The sequence below is a fragment of the Puma concolor genome, chromosome D1 (genome assembly GCF_028749965.1).
Source record: "Puma concolor isolate L17-30 chromosome D1, mPumCon1.1.hap2, whole genome shotgun sequence".
Classification (NCBI taxonomy): Eukaryota; Metazoa; Chordata; class Mammalia; order Carnivora; family Felidae; genus Puma; species Puma concolor.
In genome coordinates this window covers 42,392,302-42,413,242 of record NC_141676.1, presented here as the reverse complement: position 1 = coordinate 42,413,242, position 20,941 = coordinate 42,392,302, and the positions used below count along the sequence as shown (strand labels likewise).

The window sequence follows — 20,941 nt, the reverse complement described above, 5'->3', positions numbered from 1 at the left end:
CCTTTTCGGTGAAGGTGTTTCTTTCTTTGAAGCTGTTAAGTCCAAGATCTATTAGCACACATGAAGATGGTAAGCCCTTGCAACTTTCAGTATATCCATGTACCAATTTATATAGTCTCTAATGGAAAGATATTTTAGAAGCAATATGTATACATTTATATGTAAGCTTGTGCCTAAAGTAGTTGTGGAGGGGAGACCATTAATTATTCTTTGTCTTCTGAAAAAAATTGTCTTCTGGAATTAAAAAGTGAAAAAAATGTGCCCTTCGTTTTCATGAAGGAAACCAGTGCTGCATAATCCATGCTTTATCAATATTTATTATGTTTTAAAAGATACTTAATAATGATGGCTTATACATCCTATTTTAAAGACCATTTATTTTATTTGTTATTACTAGATTTGGAGGATTTTGAAATTTTTTCAATTTAAATGTTGAATTAAAAATGTAACCTTTTATAAATACATGGCCAAAAAAGTTCTGTTAATTTTAAAGTTTGGACAGAAATTATATTACTCTGAAGTGTACTTAGGCTTAATTCTTTTTGGCTTATTTAGAGGATTGGATCATTTTAAAAAACTGCAAATAAATAAGTGGATTTTAATTTGGTAATCAGGAAGACACAAAGACTATACAAGTTTGTTGTATTTGAGTTTGTTTTTTGATGATACGTTGTAAAAATTCTCCCAGTGCAATATTTGTCGGAATATATTATTCTAGTCATCATTTGTATAGCTTTGTTTTTAAGTATATTAAATGTAAAATCAGAAAAACATGTAATATTTGTGGTGATTTTCTGGGGAAAAAGGTAAACTTGGCAGTGTTGAAAGAATGGATTCTTTGCAAAACACTATTTTATAGAGTCATAGAGTCTTAGGGTCTTAGAGATCATGTACCAATGAGGGAATTCCTTTTCCAGCATTCCTTTTCCAGCATTCCAGCAGTATCCAGCCCCTGCTTCCAGTGATAGCATTGAAGTGGAAATCCCAGTGGTTTGCAGAGTGGTTTATTGGGCAAGTTTAGGGATTCATCAGATAACTTCCTTTGGAAGAAGTTATTTAATGATGTCAGTAATATCAGAAGAGGTCTTCTCCCTAGGTTAAGATTCCCTGGAGGAGGTAGCAGTTGAGAAAAGGTGTAATTTGGGATTTTAGAATTCCATAGCTGGACCTAACCTTGTAGATCTCTTACTTGTTAAAACTGTGGCCCAGAAACTGTGACCTTCACTTAGCTAGTTGGTATCAGCGTGGGCACCCTGCTCACCTCCCAGTTCTGTGCTCTTTTCACTATGCATGCTGTTCTGCAGGTGAGTGAGAATGTAAATATCTACTTAGTTACTGACAGTACCACTAAGTCTTACATTCACACCCTGCCTGATCCTGTAATTCTTACAACAGCCCTGCAGGGAAGATTTTACTATCTCACTTTTAGGGAAGAGGAAACCGAGGTAACTTGCCCACTGTCTGTCACACAATCAGTGATGATGCAGCTGGCAGTTGAGTGCAGGTCGGCCTGTGATTTTCTATAGATTACATACATTACTTTTAGTGATGTGAGGGAAAAAACTAGGTAGGATCAGTGAGACTACTGGAATGCAAGATGCTGGGCATCTTACTATAGCACTGCTACTTGTGTTCTGAACTTTGTAGTTAAAACCGATTTAAAAACTGGTATGGAGGTGGTAAAACTTAGTGATCACTGAATGAACAGGTTTTGCTGGACAAAGTCAGAAGCCACTTTTTGGTTAGTAAGGGGATGGGAAATTAAGGGCTGCCTTCAGATGTTGGATATAAATTTGGCTTTCAGTTTAAGAAACTTAAGCTTTTTTTTTTTTTTTTTTTTTTTTTTTTAAGTAATGTAAGTTTATTTTATGGATGGTAAGGGCAGTCACCCTGTGGCAACCTACCCACACTCTGGCACTGCGTTAGTTAACTTCCACCACACGGAGGGGGCGCCCAGCTTCACTTTACAAAGTGAACCTGGGCTCCTGAGGTGGCTCAGTCCGTGAAGCCTGGGACTTCAGCTCAGGTCATGGTCTCATGGTCGGTGGGTTCCAGTCCCCTGCAAGGGGCTCTGCACTGACAGCTCGGCGCCTGGAGCCTGCTTCAGATTCTGTGTCTCCCTATCTCTCTGCCCCTCCCCGTTTGTGTTTTTTCTCTCTCTTTCTCAAAAGTAAATAAACATTAAAAAAAAAAAACCAGAAACAAAACAAAGTGAACCAGAGGCTGACCTGAAGCCCCCGCCGTAAGACACCTCCCCGCCCAAGGCGGTAACCTCTGCCGCCCAAGGCTGGGTTCCCCCGGCTCTCCTGCGCCATGGCGGGGCTGTAGCCGGGCACATGGCTCCTTACAAGTGTTCAACGTAAAGAGAGCAGCCAGCCAGACCCACTTCGCAGACAAGCGGAAGGGACTCATAGGCTTAGGAGGTGCGGGCTCGCCTTTACTTAAGCCCTTGCGCGGGCTTGCGGGCTCGCGGGCTCGCGGGCTCCCGGGCGGCGGGCGGCGGGCTGCAGTCCCGCCCACTCAGTGTCTCTGTTGCTGAGGGCGGGTTGAGTTACGTAGGGGAAGCTTCTGGAGACAGCTTAGTAGGCGGACCCGGGCTCCGGCCGGTCCTTTGAGCAAGTGGGCGCAGCCAAATCGCGCGTGGCAGTGGACATGGCTCACGGGTCGGAAGGCCGTGTGTCGTGGGGCTGCAAGCTGCCTCTCCTGCTCCTTCATGTGTCTCTGCCTCTACTTCTGTTCCTGTGGCATTCACCGCCCAGCGCAAGTAGGCCCGCTGCGCCCGGAGGGGGGGGGGGGCGGCTGGGTGTGTGAGGTAGGCGGAGGTGGGGGGGGTGGAGGCAGGGTGGGATGCGTAGGCAGGATGGGGTGCTGGCCGCACGGCAGCCCCCTCACCGGTCCGCGACAGCAGGAGTCCCGTCCGGTCCCGTCCCGTCCGAGATCCGCAGCCGCTCCGGGCTCTAACGAGCTCCGGGAGCTCTCCTCCGAAATTTCGAGTTCGTTTACTCATTCATTACTGTACTGTCGGCTACTGTGTGCAGAGTCGGCCCTTGTAGAAACCTGGGGAGGGGGGCCTCCTTTGATTCTATGCTCTGAATGCTCTGTGAATTTCAGAGCCGCTTGCATCATTTTGCTACAGCTGAGAAGGCAAAGGGGGAGGAAGTGAAAAAAAAACACTCCACTTGCTTATCCCACGTGTTGTCCGGGAGCCATCTTCACTTTACTGAAGTCTGCAGAGAGTGAGGGGACTTTTTAACCTCGTGGTGATATTCAAACCTTCTCTTTTACTTTTTTTGGGGGGGGGGGGGGAGGGACACTGATGGATGTTTCTGTCTAATTATCGAACAGGACACCAGAAGGCTGAAAGGCATATGAAGAGATGTTTAAACTCATTACTAATCATAGAATAGAAGTTAACACAGTAAAATATCACTTGACGCTTACTAGACTGGCCAGAGTAGGCCAGGCTGTGCCAAGTGGTGGTGGGTGGATGGTTAGGGATGTGGGAATTTCGGAGACCATCTGAGTGTCTGTCCATCCTTGGGGCTGTACATGAGCCAAATGTGGATTTGCATATAGAGAACTTGTCAACAACTTCAACCAATGGACTAGCCGTACACATAGCAGTGAGAGGATCTTGAAACAGTGCCAGAAGCAGAAACAGTAACATGTAACTCCATAGCATTTTCATAAGTTTGAGAAACAAAACAAGGCAGTTTTAAAGAGAACAAAAATGTAAGCATTAAACATCTTAGATAATAAATAATAATAGTATTAATAATAATAATTAATAATTAATAATAAATAATAAATAGTATTTCTATATACTTGCAATGAGCAATCCAAAAAATTAAGAGAAAAGTTCTACTTATGAATCCATCAGAAAGAATAAAATACTTAGGAATAAGTTTAACAAAAGGAGCACAAAACTTTTACTCTGAAAACTATATGTTTTTTTAGTTTTATAATTCATTTAATGGCAACTGGCATTGCAAATGGCAAATCATCAAATTATCAATTGTTATCTTTAAAAGTGATTACACTAGCTTTGCTATCATTTCTCAAGGATACCTAGACTTACAGATATTTCCCACATAAGATGCATCATATGAATCACCAGCATTGATAAAACCAGATCCAGGGAAAGAACTAAGTTTGGGGAGACATGCATGATCTTAATATAGCAAATGTTTAGTCTGTCTTGATTATTTACAAAATGAGAACAGCAGGAATATTTGCTGTTGAAAAATTTTAAAGAAGATCTAAAGTGAAATGGAAGAATTATCCCATCCTAAGTTTTTTTAGGCCGCCTAACAAATACCTTAGACTAAGTGGCTTAAACAACAGAGATTTATTTCTCACAGTTCTGGAGGCTGGGAAGTCCACCATCTAGGTGCTGACTGAATTGGGTCCTGGTGAGGGGCCTCTTCCTGACTTGTAGAGGAATACCTTCTTACTTTATCCCCTGGTGCTGAGAAAGAGATCTCTCTGCCTGTCTCTTATTAGGACACTAATCCCATTTACGAGGGCTTCACCTTTGTGACCTAATCACCTCCCAAAGGCCCCACCTCCAAGTACCATCACACTGGGGGTTAGGCTTCAATTGTGTGAAATTTGGAGGGACACAAACATTCATTCCATAGTACATCCCCAAAAGACATTTATGGATTGGAAGACAACCTTATTAAGATGGTAGTACTCCCCAAATTGCTACACATTCAGTGCAATTCATGTTAGAATCTCGGCTGAGTTCTTTGTAGAAATTGATAAACTGATTCTAAAATTCCTCTGAAATTGCAAGGGACATAGAATATTGAAAACAATCTTGAAAAAGAAGAACAAAGTTGAACACTCTTACGTGGGTTAATGCAGGGCCGTGAACTAAGAGCATCTGTACCTGAAACACCCCCTTCCCCTCACAAAAAAAGGGATTTGTTTCCATTTATGTGGTAGTGTTTGAGAGTATCAGGCCTATGTTTTTTTCCAACAGTTTCCCATAACTGAATTCTCTTATTGCCACAGGTTTCTTGCAAGTGAAGATGGCAGGGACAACTCAGACTGTGCTGCTGAATGACAATGCCACTATTTTCTGCCAAGTCTATGGTGACCCCTCCCCAAACATAACCATTATGGGTGTCACCTGGTTTTGGAAGAATCCAGGGTCTGCAACAGAAGTTAAGCTATTTGAGTTTTTTGGAGGCCAACAAATGACAGGTCGACCTGGAGCCATGGTGCCTCTTAAAAGTTTGGAGAGTGGGAATGCCTCACTGCAGCTGCCAGGGATCCAGCTGAGGGAAGCAGGAGAGTACCGATGTGAGGTGGTGATCACCCCTCACAAAGCAGTGGGACAAGTCAAGCTGGAGGTTGTGGGTGAGTTCCCTGGGGGCAGGGCCCTGTGGTTTCCGTGGTACTGAGGCTTGGGGTGGAGTTGTGGCTGGGCCAGATGGAGCAGAGGTTTAGAACATGCCTATGAGTCAGACAGATGGGTTTGACAGCCGAACAGTGTTGGGCAAGTTACTAATCACATAGAACCTCTATTAATCACATAGAACCACTTTCTGAACAAATGTAATAGTACCTGCCTAGGAGGTTTATTGTGGGGAAGAGTCTATGAAAAATTCAGGTAACATGCTTAGTATAATGTATGGCCCACTGTAAGTGCTCAGTGAAAGACAGCTATATAAGTTATGATATAATTTACTTAGTGTATGGATGGTGAGTGTTTACTGCAGAGGTGTCTCTGAAAGGTAGCCGGGAAAGGAGTGAGATGCTGGGTTCCATAGATCTGAATCCTGTTTTATTTTTTTTTTAACGTTTATTTATTTTTGAGACAGAGAGAGACAGAGCATGAACGGGGGAGGGTCAGAGGAGGGTGAGAGAATCCGAAACAGGCTCCAGGCTCTGAGCTGTCAACACAGAGCCCAATGTGGGGCTTGAACTCACGGACCGCGAGATCATGACCTGAGCCGAAGTCGGCCGCTCAACCGACTGAGCCACCCAGGCGCCCCTGAATCCTGTTTTAGCTTTGCTGCTTCCAAACTGGGTGATTGGGCCAGCCACTTAACATTTTTGGACCTGAATTTTCCCCTGCACAAAATGGGGTGATAAATCACACCTGTCTCATGATGTTCTGAGGATTACATAACATAATGCATGAACATGCCCAGCTGGGTGCTGGTGTGAGGTAGGTGCCCAGTGAAGACTTGCAGCAACAGCCACACTGTCCACCAAACACCTCTTTGAGCTCTCCTCTGTTATGATTGGTCTGATCATATGTAGATGAGCTTTGGGGGGTGTATTTGTTTGCTGGGGTTTGCCATAACAAAATACCACTGACAGGTGGCTTAAATGACAGAAATTTATTTTCTCACAACCCTGGAGTCTAGCAGTCTGAAATGAAGGTATCCGTGGGGTTGTTTTTTTCTGAGGGCTTTTTGCTTGGCTTGTAAATGGCCATCTTCTCCCTGTGTCTTCAGTATTCTTCCCTCTGTGCATGTGTGTCCTACTCTTTCCTTCTTGCAAGTGCATTGGTCATATTAGTCTAGGGCCCAACCTAATGATCTCATTGTAATTGAGTTACCTAGATAAAGACCCTATTTCCAAATATAGTCACAGTCCGAGGCACTGGGGTTAGGACTTCAGCGTATGAATTTTGAGAGGCCACAATTCAGCCTATAAAAGGGGGACAGTGTCTATGAGCCTTCCCAAAATTGTACTTAGGACTTTTAATATTTTGTACATATTAGTTTGGGGGATGAGAATGTTAAGTTAGGATTCATTTCCTCTGCAACTGACAGAAAGCTTAAAATAAAAGCATTTAAAAAATTAATAGGTTTTATTTGTTAGAATAGCTTTAGATTGACAGAAAAATTGCAAAGATAGTACAGAGTTTTCATATCACTCCCATCTCTGCACACCACTTTCCCTATTATTAACATCTTGCATTAGTATGGTATATTTGTTACAAATAATGAGCCAATATTGATAATTATTATTATTAATTAAAGTCCATAGTTTATTCAGATTTCCTTAACTTTTAATCTGATGTCTTTTTTTCTGTTCCAGGATCCCATCCAAAATACCACAATACATTTAGTTGTTATGTGTCCTTAGGCTCCTCTTTACTGTCACAGTTTCTCAGTTTCACAGACTTTTCCTTGTTTTGGCAACCTTGATATTCTGAGGAGTAATGGTCAGGTATATCATAGGATGCCGCTCTATTGGCATTTCCCTGCTATTTTTCTCATAATTCACTGGAGTTATGGTTTTGGGGGAGGAAGATCACAGAGGTAAAGTGCGATTTTCATCCCATCCCATTTTTTTGAATGATTTATGACTCTTGGTGTTGACCTTAATCATCTAGCTTTAGTATTTGTCTGGTTTTTCCCCTATAAAGCTACTCTCCTCTCCTCTTTGTCATCTTATAGTCTTTGAAAGGAAGTCACTCTATGCAGCGCACATTTAAGCTGTGGTAAATTATGCTCCCCCTCCTTTAGAGTGGAGTAGTTACATAATTTATTTGGGATTCTTCTGCACAAGAGATTTCTCTCTTCTCCCTCACTTATTAATCTAAATTTATTGATGTCAGTTTGGACTCAGGATATTTATTTTGTACTTTAGGTTATAATTTCATACAACTTTATTTTATTGCTCAAATTGTTCCTGCTTTGGCCATTGGGATCATTTTCAGTTGACTCTTGTGTCTCTTTGACATACTCTCATCATTGTGGGGTTTTGTTTTGATCTAAGCACTTCCTTACTTTCTGGCACTAGAAGATGCTCCAGGATCATCTTGTGTATTTCTTGTCCCATTCCTAGAATCAGCCAATTATTCAAGGAATTCTCTCTGGTTCTTTCGATTGGAAAATATGTTAGAAACCAAAATGCGGGCACTAGATGTGCTTGTCCCCACTGGGATATCATTGCTTCTGGGCCCTCTGAACTGACAGAGCAAATAAATATGTGTATGTATACTAATCTGTGTATATACAAAAATCTGTAAGAATTTCTATTTTTAACCATCTGTGTCTATATTTATTTTAATATAGTAGTTCTTAATGATGTCCCTAACTTTAATCTATTACCATATGAATCATTCTAGCCTCCTTCTTTTGCATATTTGTGAAACCCACTCCAGCAGTAAGAAACCTGGCTCCCATCGTCCTCTCGTCTATTTACTTAATTGTTTAATTCTAGTATATGTCTACAGCCATATCAGAATTGTTAACTTGTACCCCCATGAGAAACAACATTATCACCCAGGGTATAGTACTTGCAATTCATCTTGCCTTTGTTCTTGTAGACTCCATTTATTTCAGAAGTTCCATAGGTCAGCACCTTTCTTCTGTCCCTTGCAGCGAGGCTCTTTCGTACATTTGTAGTACACTTAGATTTGTTGTTACAGTGTACCTTCTCTCTTTTGGGGGATTCCTTGAACTTTTAAATGGTTTATTTAAAATTTGCATACGTTAAGATTCACTCTGTGTGTTTCTAGTTCTGTGAGTTTGACATATATGTTACAGTATCACAGAATAGTTTTCACTGCCTCTGTTTCACCTATTTGCCCCTCCCCCTGGGCCCCTTACACCACTAATCTTTTTACTGTCCCCATAGTTTTGCCTTTTCTACAATATTATATAATTGAATTGGAATGATCAGTATGAAGCCTTTTCAGATGGGCTTCCTTCACATAGCAATATACATTCAAGATTCCTCCATGTCTTTTTTTGTTGTTGTTTGTTATTTTGGTGGCTTGATAGCTCATTTATTTTTATCACTGAATAATATTCCATTGTATGGATGTGCCATAGTTTGTTTATCCATTCACCTATTGAAAAATATCTTGATTGTTTCCAGTTTTGGGCAATTAGGAATAAAGCTGCCATAAACATTCAGGTGCAGGTTTTTGTGTAGACATAATTTTTCATCTCAATTGGGTTAATACCCAAGAGTGTGATTGCTGGATCATATGTTAAGACGATGTTTAAACTTGTAAGAAACTGCCAGTTCTTCCAGAGTGACTGTATCATTTTGCATTTCTACCAGTCATGAATGAGAGTTCCTGTTGTTCTATATCCTCATCAACATTTGGTATCGTTAATTTTTTGTATTTTAGCTATTCTAGTAAGTATGTAGTGATATCCCTTCTGTTGTTTTAATTTGTAATTCCCTAATGACATGTGATGTTGAGGATCTTTCTATTTGCTTTTTTGTCCTCTGCATATCTTCTTTTGAAAGATACTTGTTTAGATCTTTTGACCATTTTTCAGTTGGGTCCTTTGTGTCCCAGTTGTTGAGTTTTAAGAATCCTCCGTTATGTTATTTATTTATTTTTTGAGTCATCTGTATATTTTAGATACAAATCCTTTATCAGATATGTGTTTTGCAAATATTTTCTCCCAGTCTATGGCCTGTTTTTTCATTTTCTTAACTGTGTTTTGCAGAGCAGAAGTTCTAAATTTCAGTAAAGTCCAACTTACTGATTTTTTGCTTTCATGGATTATGCTTTCGGCATTGTATCTAAAAGCATATCACCAAACTCAAGGCCGCCTAGAGTTTCTTTTATGTTATCTTTCTAGACATTTTATAGTTTTATGTTTAGGTCTATGATACATTTTGAGTTAATTTTTGTGAAAAGTATAAAATGCATGTCTAGATTCCATGTGCAGACTTTGTGCATAAGTTGTTCCAGCCTATTTGTTGAAGATTATCTTTTCTCCATTGAATTACTTCTGTTCCTTTGTCAAAGATGAGTTAAATACATTTGTGTGGGTCTTTTTCTGGGCTCTCTATTCTGTTCTGTTGGTCTATTTGTCTGTTCTTTCACCAATACCATGTTCTATAGATTATTGTAGTTTTACAGTAAGTCTTTAAGTAAGATTGTGTTAGTCATCAAATTTTGTTGTTCCTTTTCAGTATTGTGTTAGCTATTCTGGACCTTTTGCCTATCCTTATAAACTTGAGAGTCAGTTTGTCAGAATCCACAAAGTACTTTCTGGGCTTTTGATTACATTGAATCTATAGATCAAGGTGGGAAGAATTGACACCTTAACAATATTGATTCTTCTTTTCCATGAACACAGAATATCCTTTCATTTATTTAGATTTTTTATTTCATTCATCAGAATTTTCTGGTTTTCTTCATGTAGATCTGTACGTATTTTGTTAGATTTAAACCTAAATATTTCTTTTAGGTTTAAAGAAATTTTAAGGGGGCAGACAGCGCACTAATTTAAATGGTATTGGGTTTTTAGGGGCGCCTGGGTGGCGCAGTCGGTTAAGCGTCCGACTTCAGCCAGGTCACGATCTCGCGGTCCATGAGTTCGAGCCCCGCATCAGGCTCTGGGCTGGTGGCTCAGAGCCTGGAGCCTGCTTCCGATTCTGTGTCTCCCTCTCTCTCTGCCCCTCCCCCGTTCATGCTCTGTCTCTCTCTGTCTTAAAAATAAATAAACGTTGAAAAAAAAATTAAAAAAAAATAAATGGTATTGGGTTTTTAATTTGAAATTCCAATTGTTTATTGCTTGGGTATTAGAAAGCCATTGGCTTTTTTTTTTTTTTTTAATTTATATCCAAATTGGTTAGCATATAGTACAACAATGATTTCAGGAGTCGATTCCTTAATGCCCCTTACCCATTTAGCCCATCCCCCCTCCCACAACCCCTCCAGTAACCCTCTGTTTGTTCTCCATATTCAAGAGTCTCTTATGCTTTGTCCCCCTCCCTGTTTTTATATTATTTTTGTTTCCCTTCCCTTAGGTTCATTTGTTTTGTCTCTTAAAGTCCTCATATGAGTGAAGTCATATCATATTTGTCTTTCTCTAATTTCACTTAGCATAGTACCCTCCAGTTCCATCCCCGTAGTTGCAAATGGCAAGATTTCATTCTTTTTGATTGCCGAGTAATACTCCATTGTATATATATACCACATCTTCTTTATCCATTCATCCATTGATGGACATTTGGGCTCTTTCCAGAAAGCCATTGACTTTTATATATTAACCTTGAATCCTGCAGTCTGCTGCTGCTGTAATCACTTATTAGTTCTAGGGTTTAAATATTTTTTTGGTCCAGTGTTGGGGATTTTTCTATATAAACCTTGTGTCTGAGAACAGTTTTATTTCTTCCTTCTTAATCTGTATATCTTTTATTTTCTTCTCTTGCCCTATTATACTAGCTAGGACTTCCATCACAATATTGAATAGGAGTGGTCAGAAGAGATAGCCCTGCTTTTTTCCGGTCTTTAGTTTCTCACCATTAAGTGTGATGTTAGCTGTAAGTTTTTTGTAGATGTTCTTTTTCAAGTTGAGAAAGTTTCCCTTATCCTAGTTTCCTGAGAGTTTTTAACATGAATGGGTGTTGGATTTTGCCAAATCCTTTTTTTGCATAATTGATATGATCATGTAATTTTTCTTCTTTAGTCTGTTGATGTGATGGATTATATTAATTGACTTGAATGATGAAACAGTCTTGAATACCTGGAATAAATCCCACTTAGTTGTGGTGTATAATTATTTTTATACATTGTTGGGCTCAATTTGCTAATATTTTGTTGAGGACTTTTGCATTTAGTGTACTGAAACATATTGGTCTATAGTTTTCCTTTCTTGTAATGTTTTCATCTGGTTTTGGGATTACTGTATTACTGGGCTTATAGAATGAGTTAGGATGTGTTGCCTCTACTTTAATTGCTAGAAGAAATTGTAAAAAATTGGTATCATTATGAATTTAAATGTTTGGTAGAATTCACCATTGAAACCATTTGGGCCTAGTGCTTTATTTTTCTGAGGTTATTAATTATTGATTAAATTTCCCTAATAGATGCAGGCCAATTCACATTATCTATTTTTTCTTGTGTGAATCTTGGTAATTTTTGTCTCTCAAGGAATTGGTCCATTTTATTCAAGTTATTATATATGTGGGCATAATGGTGCTCATAATGTTCCTTTATTATCCGTCTGTTCATGGCATCAGTAGTGATCCCTCTTTCATTTATGATATTAGTACTTTATGTCTTCTCTGTTTTGTTCTTAGTCAACCTAGAAGCTTATCATTTTAGTAATCATTTCAAAGCCATAGTTTTTGGTTTCATTGATTTTCTCCATTGATTTCCTGTTTTCAGTTTCATTGTTTTCTGCTTTAAATTTTGATATTTCTTTTCTTCTGCTTGTTTTAGGCTAAACTGCTCTTCTTCCTCTAGCTTCTGAAGGTGGAAGCTTATTAATTAAGATAGTTGATATTATGTTTCTCCTCTTTTCTAAAATATGTATTCAATATTATACACTCCACTCTAGGCATTTCTTTTGTAGCACCTGCAAATTTTCATAAGTAGGATTTTCATTTTAATTTCATTTGGTTCAAAATATTTTAAAATTTCTCTTGAGACTTTTTCTTTGACCCATATATTATTTAGAATAGAAATGATTTATTCTCCAAGTAATTTGGAATTTTTGCAGTCATCCTTCTGCTTATTTATATCTAGATAGCTCCATTGTGGTCTGAGAATATACCCTGCATTATTTCTATTCTTTAAAATGTTTAAAGATGTAGTCTATGAGCTAGAATGTGATTTATCTTGGTGAGTGTTCCACATGAACTTGAGAATAATGTATATTCTGCTGTTGGATAAAGTATCCTATTAATTAATTCAGTCCAGATGATTGGTGGTGCTATTCCTTTCAACTATTTTCTTACTGCTTTTCTGCTTGCTGGTCTATCAATTAATGAAAGATGAGTGTTAAAATCTCCAACTATAATTGCAGATTTGTCTATTTGTCCTTGTAGTTCTTTCAGTTTTTGCCTCATGTATTTTGACATTCTGTTGTCAGGTGCATACAAGTTGAGGATTTTTAGGTCTTCTTGAATAATTGATCCCTTTTTCACTAAGTAATGTCTCTTTTTATCCCTAATAAAAATTTTGTTGTTGTTGTTCTGAAGGCTTCTTTTAAATTCACAGTTACTCTAGCTTTCTTTGGGTTAGCATTAGTATAGTGTGTCTTTCTCAATCCCTTTGATTTAAACCTATCTGTTTAAACCTGTCTTCATATTTAAAGTGGGTTTCTTATAGAAAACATTTAGGTGAGTCTTTTGTTTTTTATCCACTCTGATAGTCTCTGTCTTTTAATTAATATGTTTAGACCATTCATTTAAAGTGATTATGTATATAGTTGTATTAGTATGTACCATTCTATTTGGTGAACTTGTTCTTTGCTTCTTTTTTTTTTTTTTTTAACCTTTCTCTCCCCCTCTTTTAAAAAAATTTTTTTTTAGGTTTATTCATTTTTCAGAGACACAGAGAGACAAAGCATGAGTTGGGGAGGGGCAGAGAGAGAAGGAGATATGGAATCTGAAGCAGGCACCAGGCTCTGAGCTGTCAGCACGGAACCTGATGCAGGGCTGGAACCTGCAGACCATGAGATCATGACCTGAGCTGAAGTCAGACACTTAACAGACTGAGCCACCCAGGCGCTTCTCTCTCTCTCTCTCTCTCTCTCTCTCTCTCTCTCTCTTTCTTTCTCTTTATTGTAAAATATGTTTATTGGTGATAAAACTTCTATAATTTACTACCGGTACTTGATATTACAAATGTTAGGGTCTTTGAGATATGTAGGATCCTTGTAATGTAACTGGCATAAAAACCCCATGATTTGAGCTCTCCTAATCACTTTTGTGATTTCTGTTTCTTCCCACAAAGACCAGTCCTATGCCTTTCATAAATGCATCCAGTAAATGGAGAAATAAGCTGGGACAAAAACTGTACATTCTTTTAATCTACATGTTTTCCACACAAGATACATTTTTTTAAGAGGCTCCTTGTAAGGATTTTCCGCTGGAATGGGCAGGTCCTCATTGCTGGCTGCCTGTTTTCTTTGAGTTTCCCTCCTAGAATAGATTTGGTGCCTTGCAGCTCTCTAGGTTTTCCTCTACTGTTATCACCCTGGAGCCCCATTGCTGTGGTAATGAAGTGTTGCTGAGGGGAAACAGTGGATCTTACCATTAAAGCTCATTCTTGGAGACCTGTAAGCCCCTAGGCTGTGACCTTAAAAGTGTTCCTAGGTGAGACCTGAAGGCTAGAGGGGGCTAAAGTTGGCTAATCATCTTTACCCCAGGTCAGAGAAGGCTCTGGCAGTCTTTTCTCTTGAGAGCATCCTTTGTTATGGATATTGCACTGGGTATATTTTTAAATACCTTTCCTCTCCCCTGAAACAGGAGGGGATTTTTTCTTGAATCTTCACTGTGAGAACCTGGTGGTGTTCCTGGTGGTACAACCAATGAAAGAATGGTGGTCGCCATGAGACTGAGCCCCCCCCCCCCCCCCAGGAGTTTCTTACTCTCATCCTTTAGAGATTTGTCAAGAGTTGCTACTTAAGTGCTTCTACTGGTTTATGGCTCTGGTATCTGCTTACGGTGCCATGATCTTGGCCGCGATTCTCTCAATCTGCCTGTCTAGTTTTCAGGGTGCTGGTTTGCCTTGTCACCTCAATTCTCTGATGGATCTAAGAAAACTTGTTGATGTGCAGTTTGTTCATCTTGTTACGACTTCCAGGGTCTTCACATGTTAGAAGGGAAACCAGAAGTCAACAATGACTTTTAAAAAAGGTAGTTTATTGTCTTTCACACAACTGTAGCCAACCCAAGGCAGGTGAGGCAGTTTTGTGACCTTAGGGGACCCAGGATCCTTTTATCTTATCACTTTGCCATTGTCAACAGGTAGCTTCCACCTTGAGTTTGGAAGTGGTTTCTCTGTCTCTAGTCATCAGGTGGTATTCCAGCCATTCTGCAGGAAGGAGGAAGGGGGAGAGGAAGAGAAGGGCACAGTCCTTTTCTTTTCTTTTCTTTTAAAAAAAAAAATTTTTTTTTTGGCACAGTCCTTTTCTCTAAGATACCCTTGTTATTTAAGGATACTTCTAGAAAGTTGCTCTCATCACTTCTGATTACAACTAAATTACTAGACCCTAAGTTCGTATGGCTACATGGAGGTTGAAAGATGTAGCTTTAATTTGGATATGTGATTGAAGATTGGAAATTGGCCATTAGCAGTCTCTACCACAGCAGTGTTCCAAGCCTTTCCTCAGATTTTTACAGGTGTCTATGTAGGATACAAAGTAGCTTAAGAAACTCTGCTCTGTAAAATTGCTGTGAGAGTAGGGAGCCATAGCGTATCAGCTGACACTGAAACCAACATTCCCAGAATATTTAGCCTGAGCAGAATCCCATTCAGTATGCTCACCTTTCCTAAAGGCTTGCTGAATCTTAGGATTGTTATTGGGGCATTGGGTTGATAGTAATCTAGTCCCTACCTACCCTCAAAGTATGACTTCTCTCTTGGCAGCTTTCCCAGTCAGCAGCTTGTTTCCAGAGCAAGCCATGGTGAAAGAAAAGCAAGAAACACTTATTTTGTGTATGTCAAGTGGGTTCCACCTTGACAACATTACTATTATGTGGAAAAAATTATCCCAGAAGGATCCTCAGGAGGTTTTTGAAGGCATCATCACTAATCACACCATCGAGAATGGTATGTTTAATGTCACTAGCTTCTTGATGCTGAAGCCCTCTCTGGAAGACAATATGACCATCTACCAGTGTGTGATATATCACAAATCCTTGCCTACCCCTCAGAAGCTCAATTTCACCTTGACTGTGATAGGTAAGCAACCTCTTGAACATTTCTCTTACTCTTCACCTTGAGGTCAGGTAACATAAAACTTTGGTTCCCAGGCAGTCCCTAAGGGAAGATTGGGGGCCAGTAGGGAAGATAGAAAGCTTGGTATGGCATAGCTCAGCCCTAGAGTCAGCAGTCCAGACTAGGTCTCTTAAGCCAGGGTAGATAGTCTAGGAGGTGGAGAGTGGTGACAAAAGTTCTCAGATGAAAACAGGGCTCCTTGTTAGCCATGGCAGTTTAAGTGACCTGGGTGGTCTATATGGCTTGGGGTGTGAAGCTTGCTAGCTACAAGGAGAGTGGGCATAGGATCCTGTCCGTGTCCTCTGAGGATAAGGGTCTATCAGGGGCCAGGGACCCAGCCCTGCCAGCAACTCTTCTGCTCAGGCCCCAGGTCCACTGCAAACTGTTGGCTGGTAGAGGCTGAGTCAGTTCTGCCTTACGGATTGTGCCCAGGATGGGGAGACCATAGTGGAGTGGTCCTGCAGGAGCCCAGCACTTTCCTTAGCTCAAGGATCCTTAGCTCAAGATCCTTAGCTCCAGGTCCTTAGCTCAAGATCTACAACTCACTATAGAATCCTTCCTGCTGGTGGAATGAGGTCCATTGAGCACATATCTTGGCTTCCTTGGTCACAGCTCTGGTCCTGGGTGTGTATGACCCTTCTGATTAGATGCATCTGCCTGGAGCTATGAGGGGTAAAGAAGGCAGGGTCTGACAAGGAGCCCTGTGGGATGTGGTCTGGGTGTGCTAGATGGGCACTGGGATGGTCCTGGAGGGAGAGAGGAATGGTTCTTGGAAGTAAGGGCTAGGAATGTGTGTATGGGTGGTGTGTGAAGGGATGTGTACAGGGTATGTGTGGGGCATGGGGAGTATGAAATTGAAACACGCTTTGTGTGTATCGAATAAGGGGTTTGTCTGCATCATATGTATGTCTGAGTCCATTCAGGTTGCTATAACAATTTGCCACAGATTGGGTGGCTTAAAAACAACAGATCTTTATCTTTCACAGTTCCAGAGGCTGAAAGTTTGCAATGATTGTGCCACCATGGTTGGGTGAGGACTCTCTTCTGGGTTGCACACTTCTTATTGTATCCTCACATGGTGGAAGGGATGAGGGAGCTCTCTAGGGCCTCTGTCATAAGGGCACTAAATCCATTCACGAGGACTCTACCGGCATGACCTAGTCACCCCACCAAACCCTATCTCCTAATAGCATCATGCTGCGCATCAGGATTTCAGTATATGAATTGGGAGGGGGGGCACACATATTCAGTCTATAGGAGTAAGGGTGTAGTAGTTTGGAAGCTTTGAACATTGCGTGGCGTGTGTGTGTGGTATGTAGTGTTCAGTATTGCGGTGTTTTCTGGCAAGTGCTAAACACACTTGATGGGTGGAGGTGTGTGTGATAGGGATGGAGGACGCCAAGACGCGTGGCAGAGGGTCACAGGGACAGGGAAAATGACATACAACCTCAGGTCCTAGCAGTGGTTGTGTGGTCTCTGGCTCCAGCCCTTAGGTTTGCTCTTAATGTTTTTTTCCTCTTTCCCTCTGCAGAATCTGAGAAGACAGCTTGGAGTTCGAACAGTTTTTCCTACATTGGAGTCCCCTTCTTACCTGCAGTGATTTTGTTAATTATTATTTATCTTTTATTAAAAAAAAAATTTTTTTTTCCAACGTTTATTTATTTTTGGGACAGAAAGAGACAGAGCATGAACAGGCAAGGGGCAGAGAGAGAGGGAGACACAGAATCGGAAACAGGCTCCAGGCTCCAAGCCATCAGCCCAGAGCCTGACGCGGGGCTCGAACTCACGGACCACGAGATCGTGACCGGACCACGAGATCGTGACCTGGCTGAAGTCGGACGCTTAACCGACTGCGCCACCCAGGCGCCCCTCTTTTAAAAAAGGTAAGAGGCTCCAAAGCAAAGTTTAGCCCTATGTTTTGGAGTTGACTTTGGGAGTTCGGGGATTCTAGAATGCCAGTGGATGCCGTTGAGGAGTTCTTAGGATTGATATTGGTGTGTGTTTGTGGTATGTGGCTTTTCTGATGCTGCACTGATGAACTTTCTTTTCCGATCTCCATGTGGTGCTTTGTGACTCTGGGGAGACGCAGTGTAAAGCCCCTCTGCCTCTTCGTAATGTACACATCTCATTGTGAATCAAACACTTTTGGTTCAGACCAGGTTTTTGAACCATGTATGGGCTGCACTGTTGTTCTCACACATAGAAACTGTGGCTCAGAGGTGAGAATTCCTTCTCCCAGGTGCTGATATTTTGTTAATAGCTCGATGAGATAACCTACCACCAGATTTCATTGGTTTAACTAGGAATTTCTTTATTTTTAATTTTTATTTTATTTTATTTTATTTTATTTTTTTTAATTTTTTAAATTTTTTTTTAACGTTTATTTATTTTTGAGACAGAGAGAGACAGAGCATGAACAGGGGGAGGGTCAGAGAGAGAGGGAGACACAGAATCTGAAACAGGCTCCAGGCTCTGAGTGGTCAGCACAGAGCCCGACGCGGGGCTCAAACTCACGGACCGTGAGATCATGACCTGAGCCGAAGTCGGACGCTTAACCGACTGAGCAACCCAGGCGCCCCAATTTTTATTTTATTTTAGAGAGAGAGCGCAAGTAGGGGAGAGGGGCAGAGGGAGAGAGGGAGAATACCAAGCAGGTTCCATGCTCAGCACAGAGCCTGATGTGGGGTTTGATCCCATGACCCTGGGATCACAACCTGAGCCTAAACCAAGAGACAGATGCTCAACTGACTGAGCCACTCAGGCACCCCTAACCCGGAATTCCTAACTCTCCCTAAGTGTTTCTGAACTAAAACATGTTTTCAAACGTGTTCTTCCCTGACTATGGCCCAAATATCAAATAAAACAACTCAAACTGTAGAGGCCCAAGAGACCAATGTAAATATATTTTTTAAAATGGTTCCACAGAATAAAATTGCCTTTAGTTTTTTATGGGCCTGCCAAGGCAGAATCTGTGCAGTAGCTAATACGTCTCATTATAAGTGCCTTAGGAAAAATAGAATAATCAGTTAATTAAGAAAAAAGGCGGGGCGCCTGGGTGGCTCAGTCAGTTAAGCGTCCAACTTGAGCTCAGGTCACGATCTCGCGGTCTGTGAGTTCGAGCCCCGCGTCGGGCTCTGGGCTGATAGCTCAGAGCCTGGAGCCTGCTTCCGATTCTGTGTCTCCCTCTCTCTCTGCCCCTCCCCCGTTCATGCTCTGTCTCTCTCTGTCTCAAAAAAAATAAATAAACGTTAAAAAGAAAAGAAAAAAGGCTATTTGTTTATCTGAAATTTGCCAACTGATTCATGGGATTTATTCTTTGGGTGGGACCTAGGCCAATGAGACAACTAGATATAAAATGGTTTTCAAATGTGTCTTGTGGTGTTTCTACTGTTCTCCTATTTCTTGCCTTCCTCTGACTTCTGATATCCAGGTGCTCTCATGATAACCTCACGTTTGATGATGATACTTTTTGAAAAAGAGACTCAAGCCTTTGTGACTAGCCTGGATTCTGCAATTCTGCTCCAATTTTGTTTGCAATTTTGGCTCCAAACCTTCACCCTTCGTCACATCCATGTCCTTTGCCATGTAATATTGCAGTGTCCTCCAATTATAGGCTGCTCCTTAACATTGGGCTCAACCTTATGACTTGCTTTGGTCAGTAGAATGAGACCAAAGTAAAAGAGTGCCATTTCTAAGTCTAGGCCTCAAGAGACTTGGTGCATTTCCATTTGCTTTCTTTGGTGCTTCTGATGTTAGTAAGAGGAGGATGCATCCAAGTGAGCCTGTTGGGGGTGAGAGACACTGGAAGCAGAGCCTGCTGCAGGCTGAGCAACACTGGAAGTTAGGGCTAGTTGCTGTATTGGAGGCCACACTAAATCATCTAAATCAGATGACGGCCATGCAACTCCCAGACAGGTGAGCAAATCTGGCTGAGATCATCAGTACTCAACAGAGCCAACTCTCAAATGAGTGAGAGATAAATACTTTTTTTTTTTTCCCAGAGCCACTGTGTTTTGGGTTGGCTTGTTACACAGCAAAAGCTAACTGATACAGCTCCTCATGAAGCTGAATTTTGACTAGAATGTATGGTTGCTATGGAGATGTGCTGCTGAGACCCTTTGCAGAGAGAGCCTGCTATGGAGTGTACTCAGCCAACATGCTCCAGCTGTGTCATCTCAGGGAGCTGCTGCAGTATTTGAGCTTATGCCATGCTCTCCCTGGGAAGCCCTAGAAAATAGCTGAGAAGGCCAGGAGGCTTTGTAGTTCCCTGTTGGGGTGGCTAACACTTTCTCAGAGTTGCACTGTAGTCTGAGGCTCTTGCTACCCAATCTTCTCCTTCCTCGAACCTTCACAGATAAGAGACCTGAATCATGGTCTAAAGGTTTTACCCCCATACTCATGTGCCCTCTCCCCTTTATCTTTCGCAGGCACGACCCCAAACACGTCCCTTATCCTGAGTCTTGAAAGCTTCTTCTCAAAACACCCAAACCTATACAGCAGAGACTGAAGAATTAAAATGAGGTGCTGTCATTATGATGCATTCGTGTCTTAGTCACATGGAGGAACCACTAGAACATTGGAAGTTCTTACACAGAAACATCAGAAACAAGGTTTCTCAGCAAATGGATAAGTAACTGAAATTACTTTTCCTAATGGCTTTAATGGTTTGCTCAAGAGCAGACTGTTCATTCTTCCTTCCTTAATAGCCTTCTGCCAATCAGCTCATCCAAGAAAAAGAAAGCAATGCTTTCCAAAGAAGACATACAGATAGCCAACAGATACATGAAAAGGTGCTCAACATCACTAATTATCAGGGAAGCCAAAACCACAATGAGATATTAGCTCATACCTGTCAGAATGACTATTATCAGAAAGACAAGAAACAACAAGTATTGGTGAGGATGTGGAGAAAAGGGAGCCCTAGTGCACTATTGGTGGGAATGAAAATTGGTCAGCCACAATGGAAAACAGAACAGAACAGTTCTATCTGAAAATAGAACTACCATATGACCCAGCAATTCGACTTCTGGGTATTTGAAGAAAATGAAAACACTAACTCTAAAAGATATATGCGCCTCTATGTTCACTGAAGTATTATTTACAATAGCCAAGATATAGGAACAAGTGTCCATTAATAGATGAATGGATAAAGAAAATGTTATACCTGTGTCACACACACACACACACACACACACACACACACATAAAATGAAATATATATGTATATATAAATGGAATATATAATATATATGTAAAAATATATAT

At 40.9% G+C, this 20,941-nt stretch overlaps 1 protein-coding gene and 1 non-coding gene across 2 annotated transcripts; one reads left to right on the top strand and one right to left on the bottom strand.

Annotated features, from left to right (window-relative positions):
- Positions 1-2,564: 2,564 nt before the first annotated feature.
- Positions 2,565-20,140, top strand: NCR3LG1 (natural killer cell cytotoxicity receptor 3 ligand 1). The gene is made up of 5 exons (XM_086676401.1): positions 2,565-2,764; positions 5,020-5,367; positions 15,326-15,640; positions 17,208-17,451; positions 20,104-20,140. Exons 1-5 carry the CDS (start codon positions 2,653-2,655, stop codon positions 20,138-20,140), a joined length of 1,056 nt encoding a protein of 351 aa, XP_086532527.1. The 5' UTR covers positions 2,565-2,652.
- Positions 4,106-4,238, bottom strand: LOC112866211 (small nucleolar RNA SNORA72). Its single transcript, XR_003224069.1, has one exon. It is a non-coding gene; the product is annotated as a small nucleolar RNA SNORA72 (small nucleolar RNA).
- Positions 20,141-20,941: the final 801 nt, after the last annotated feature.

What these genes read in the sequence shown, in the direction of transcription:
- NCR3LG1 (XM_086676401.1), top strand. Translation starts at nt 2,653, where the DNA reads ATGGCTCACGGGTCGGAAGGCCGTGTGTCGTGGGGCTGCAAGCTGCCT. An exon ending in AGTCAAGCTGGAGGTTGTGG is followed by an intron (nt 5,368 to 15,325) that starts GTGAGTTCCCTG and finishes CTCTCTTGGCAG; the next exon opens with CTTTCCCAGTCAGCAGCTTG. An exon ending in TTTCACCTTGACTGTGATAG is followed by an intron (nt 15,641 to 17,207) that starts GTAAGCAACCTC and finishes TTCCCTCTGCAG; the next exon opens with AATCTGAGAAGACAGCTTGG.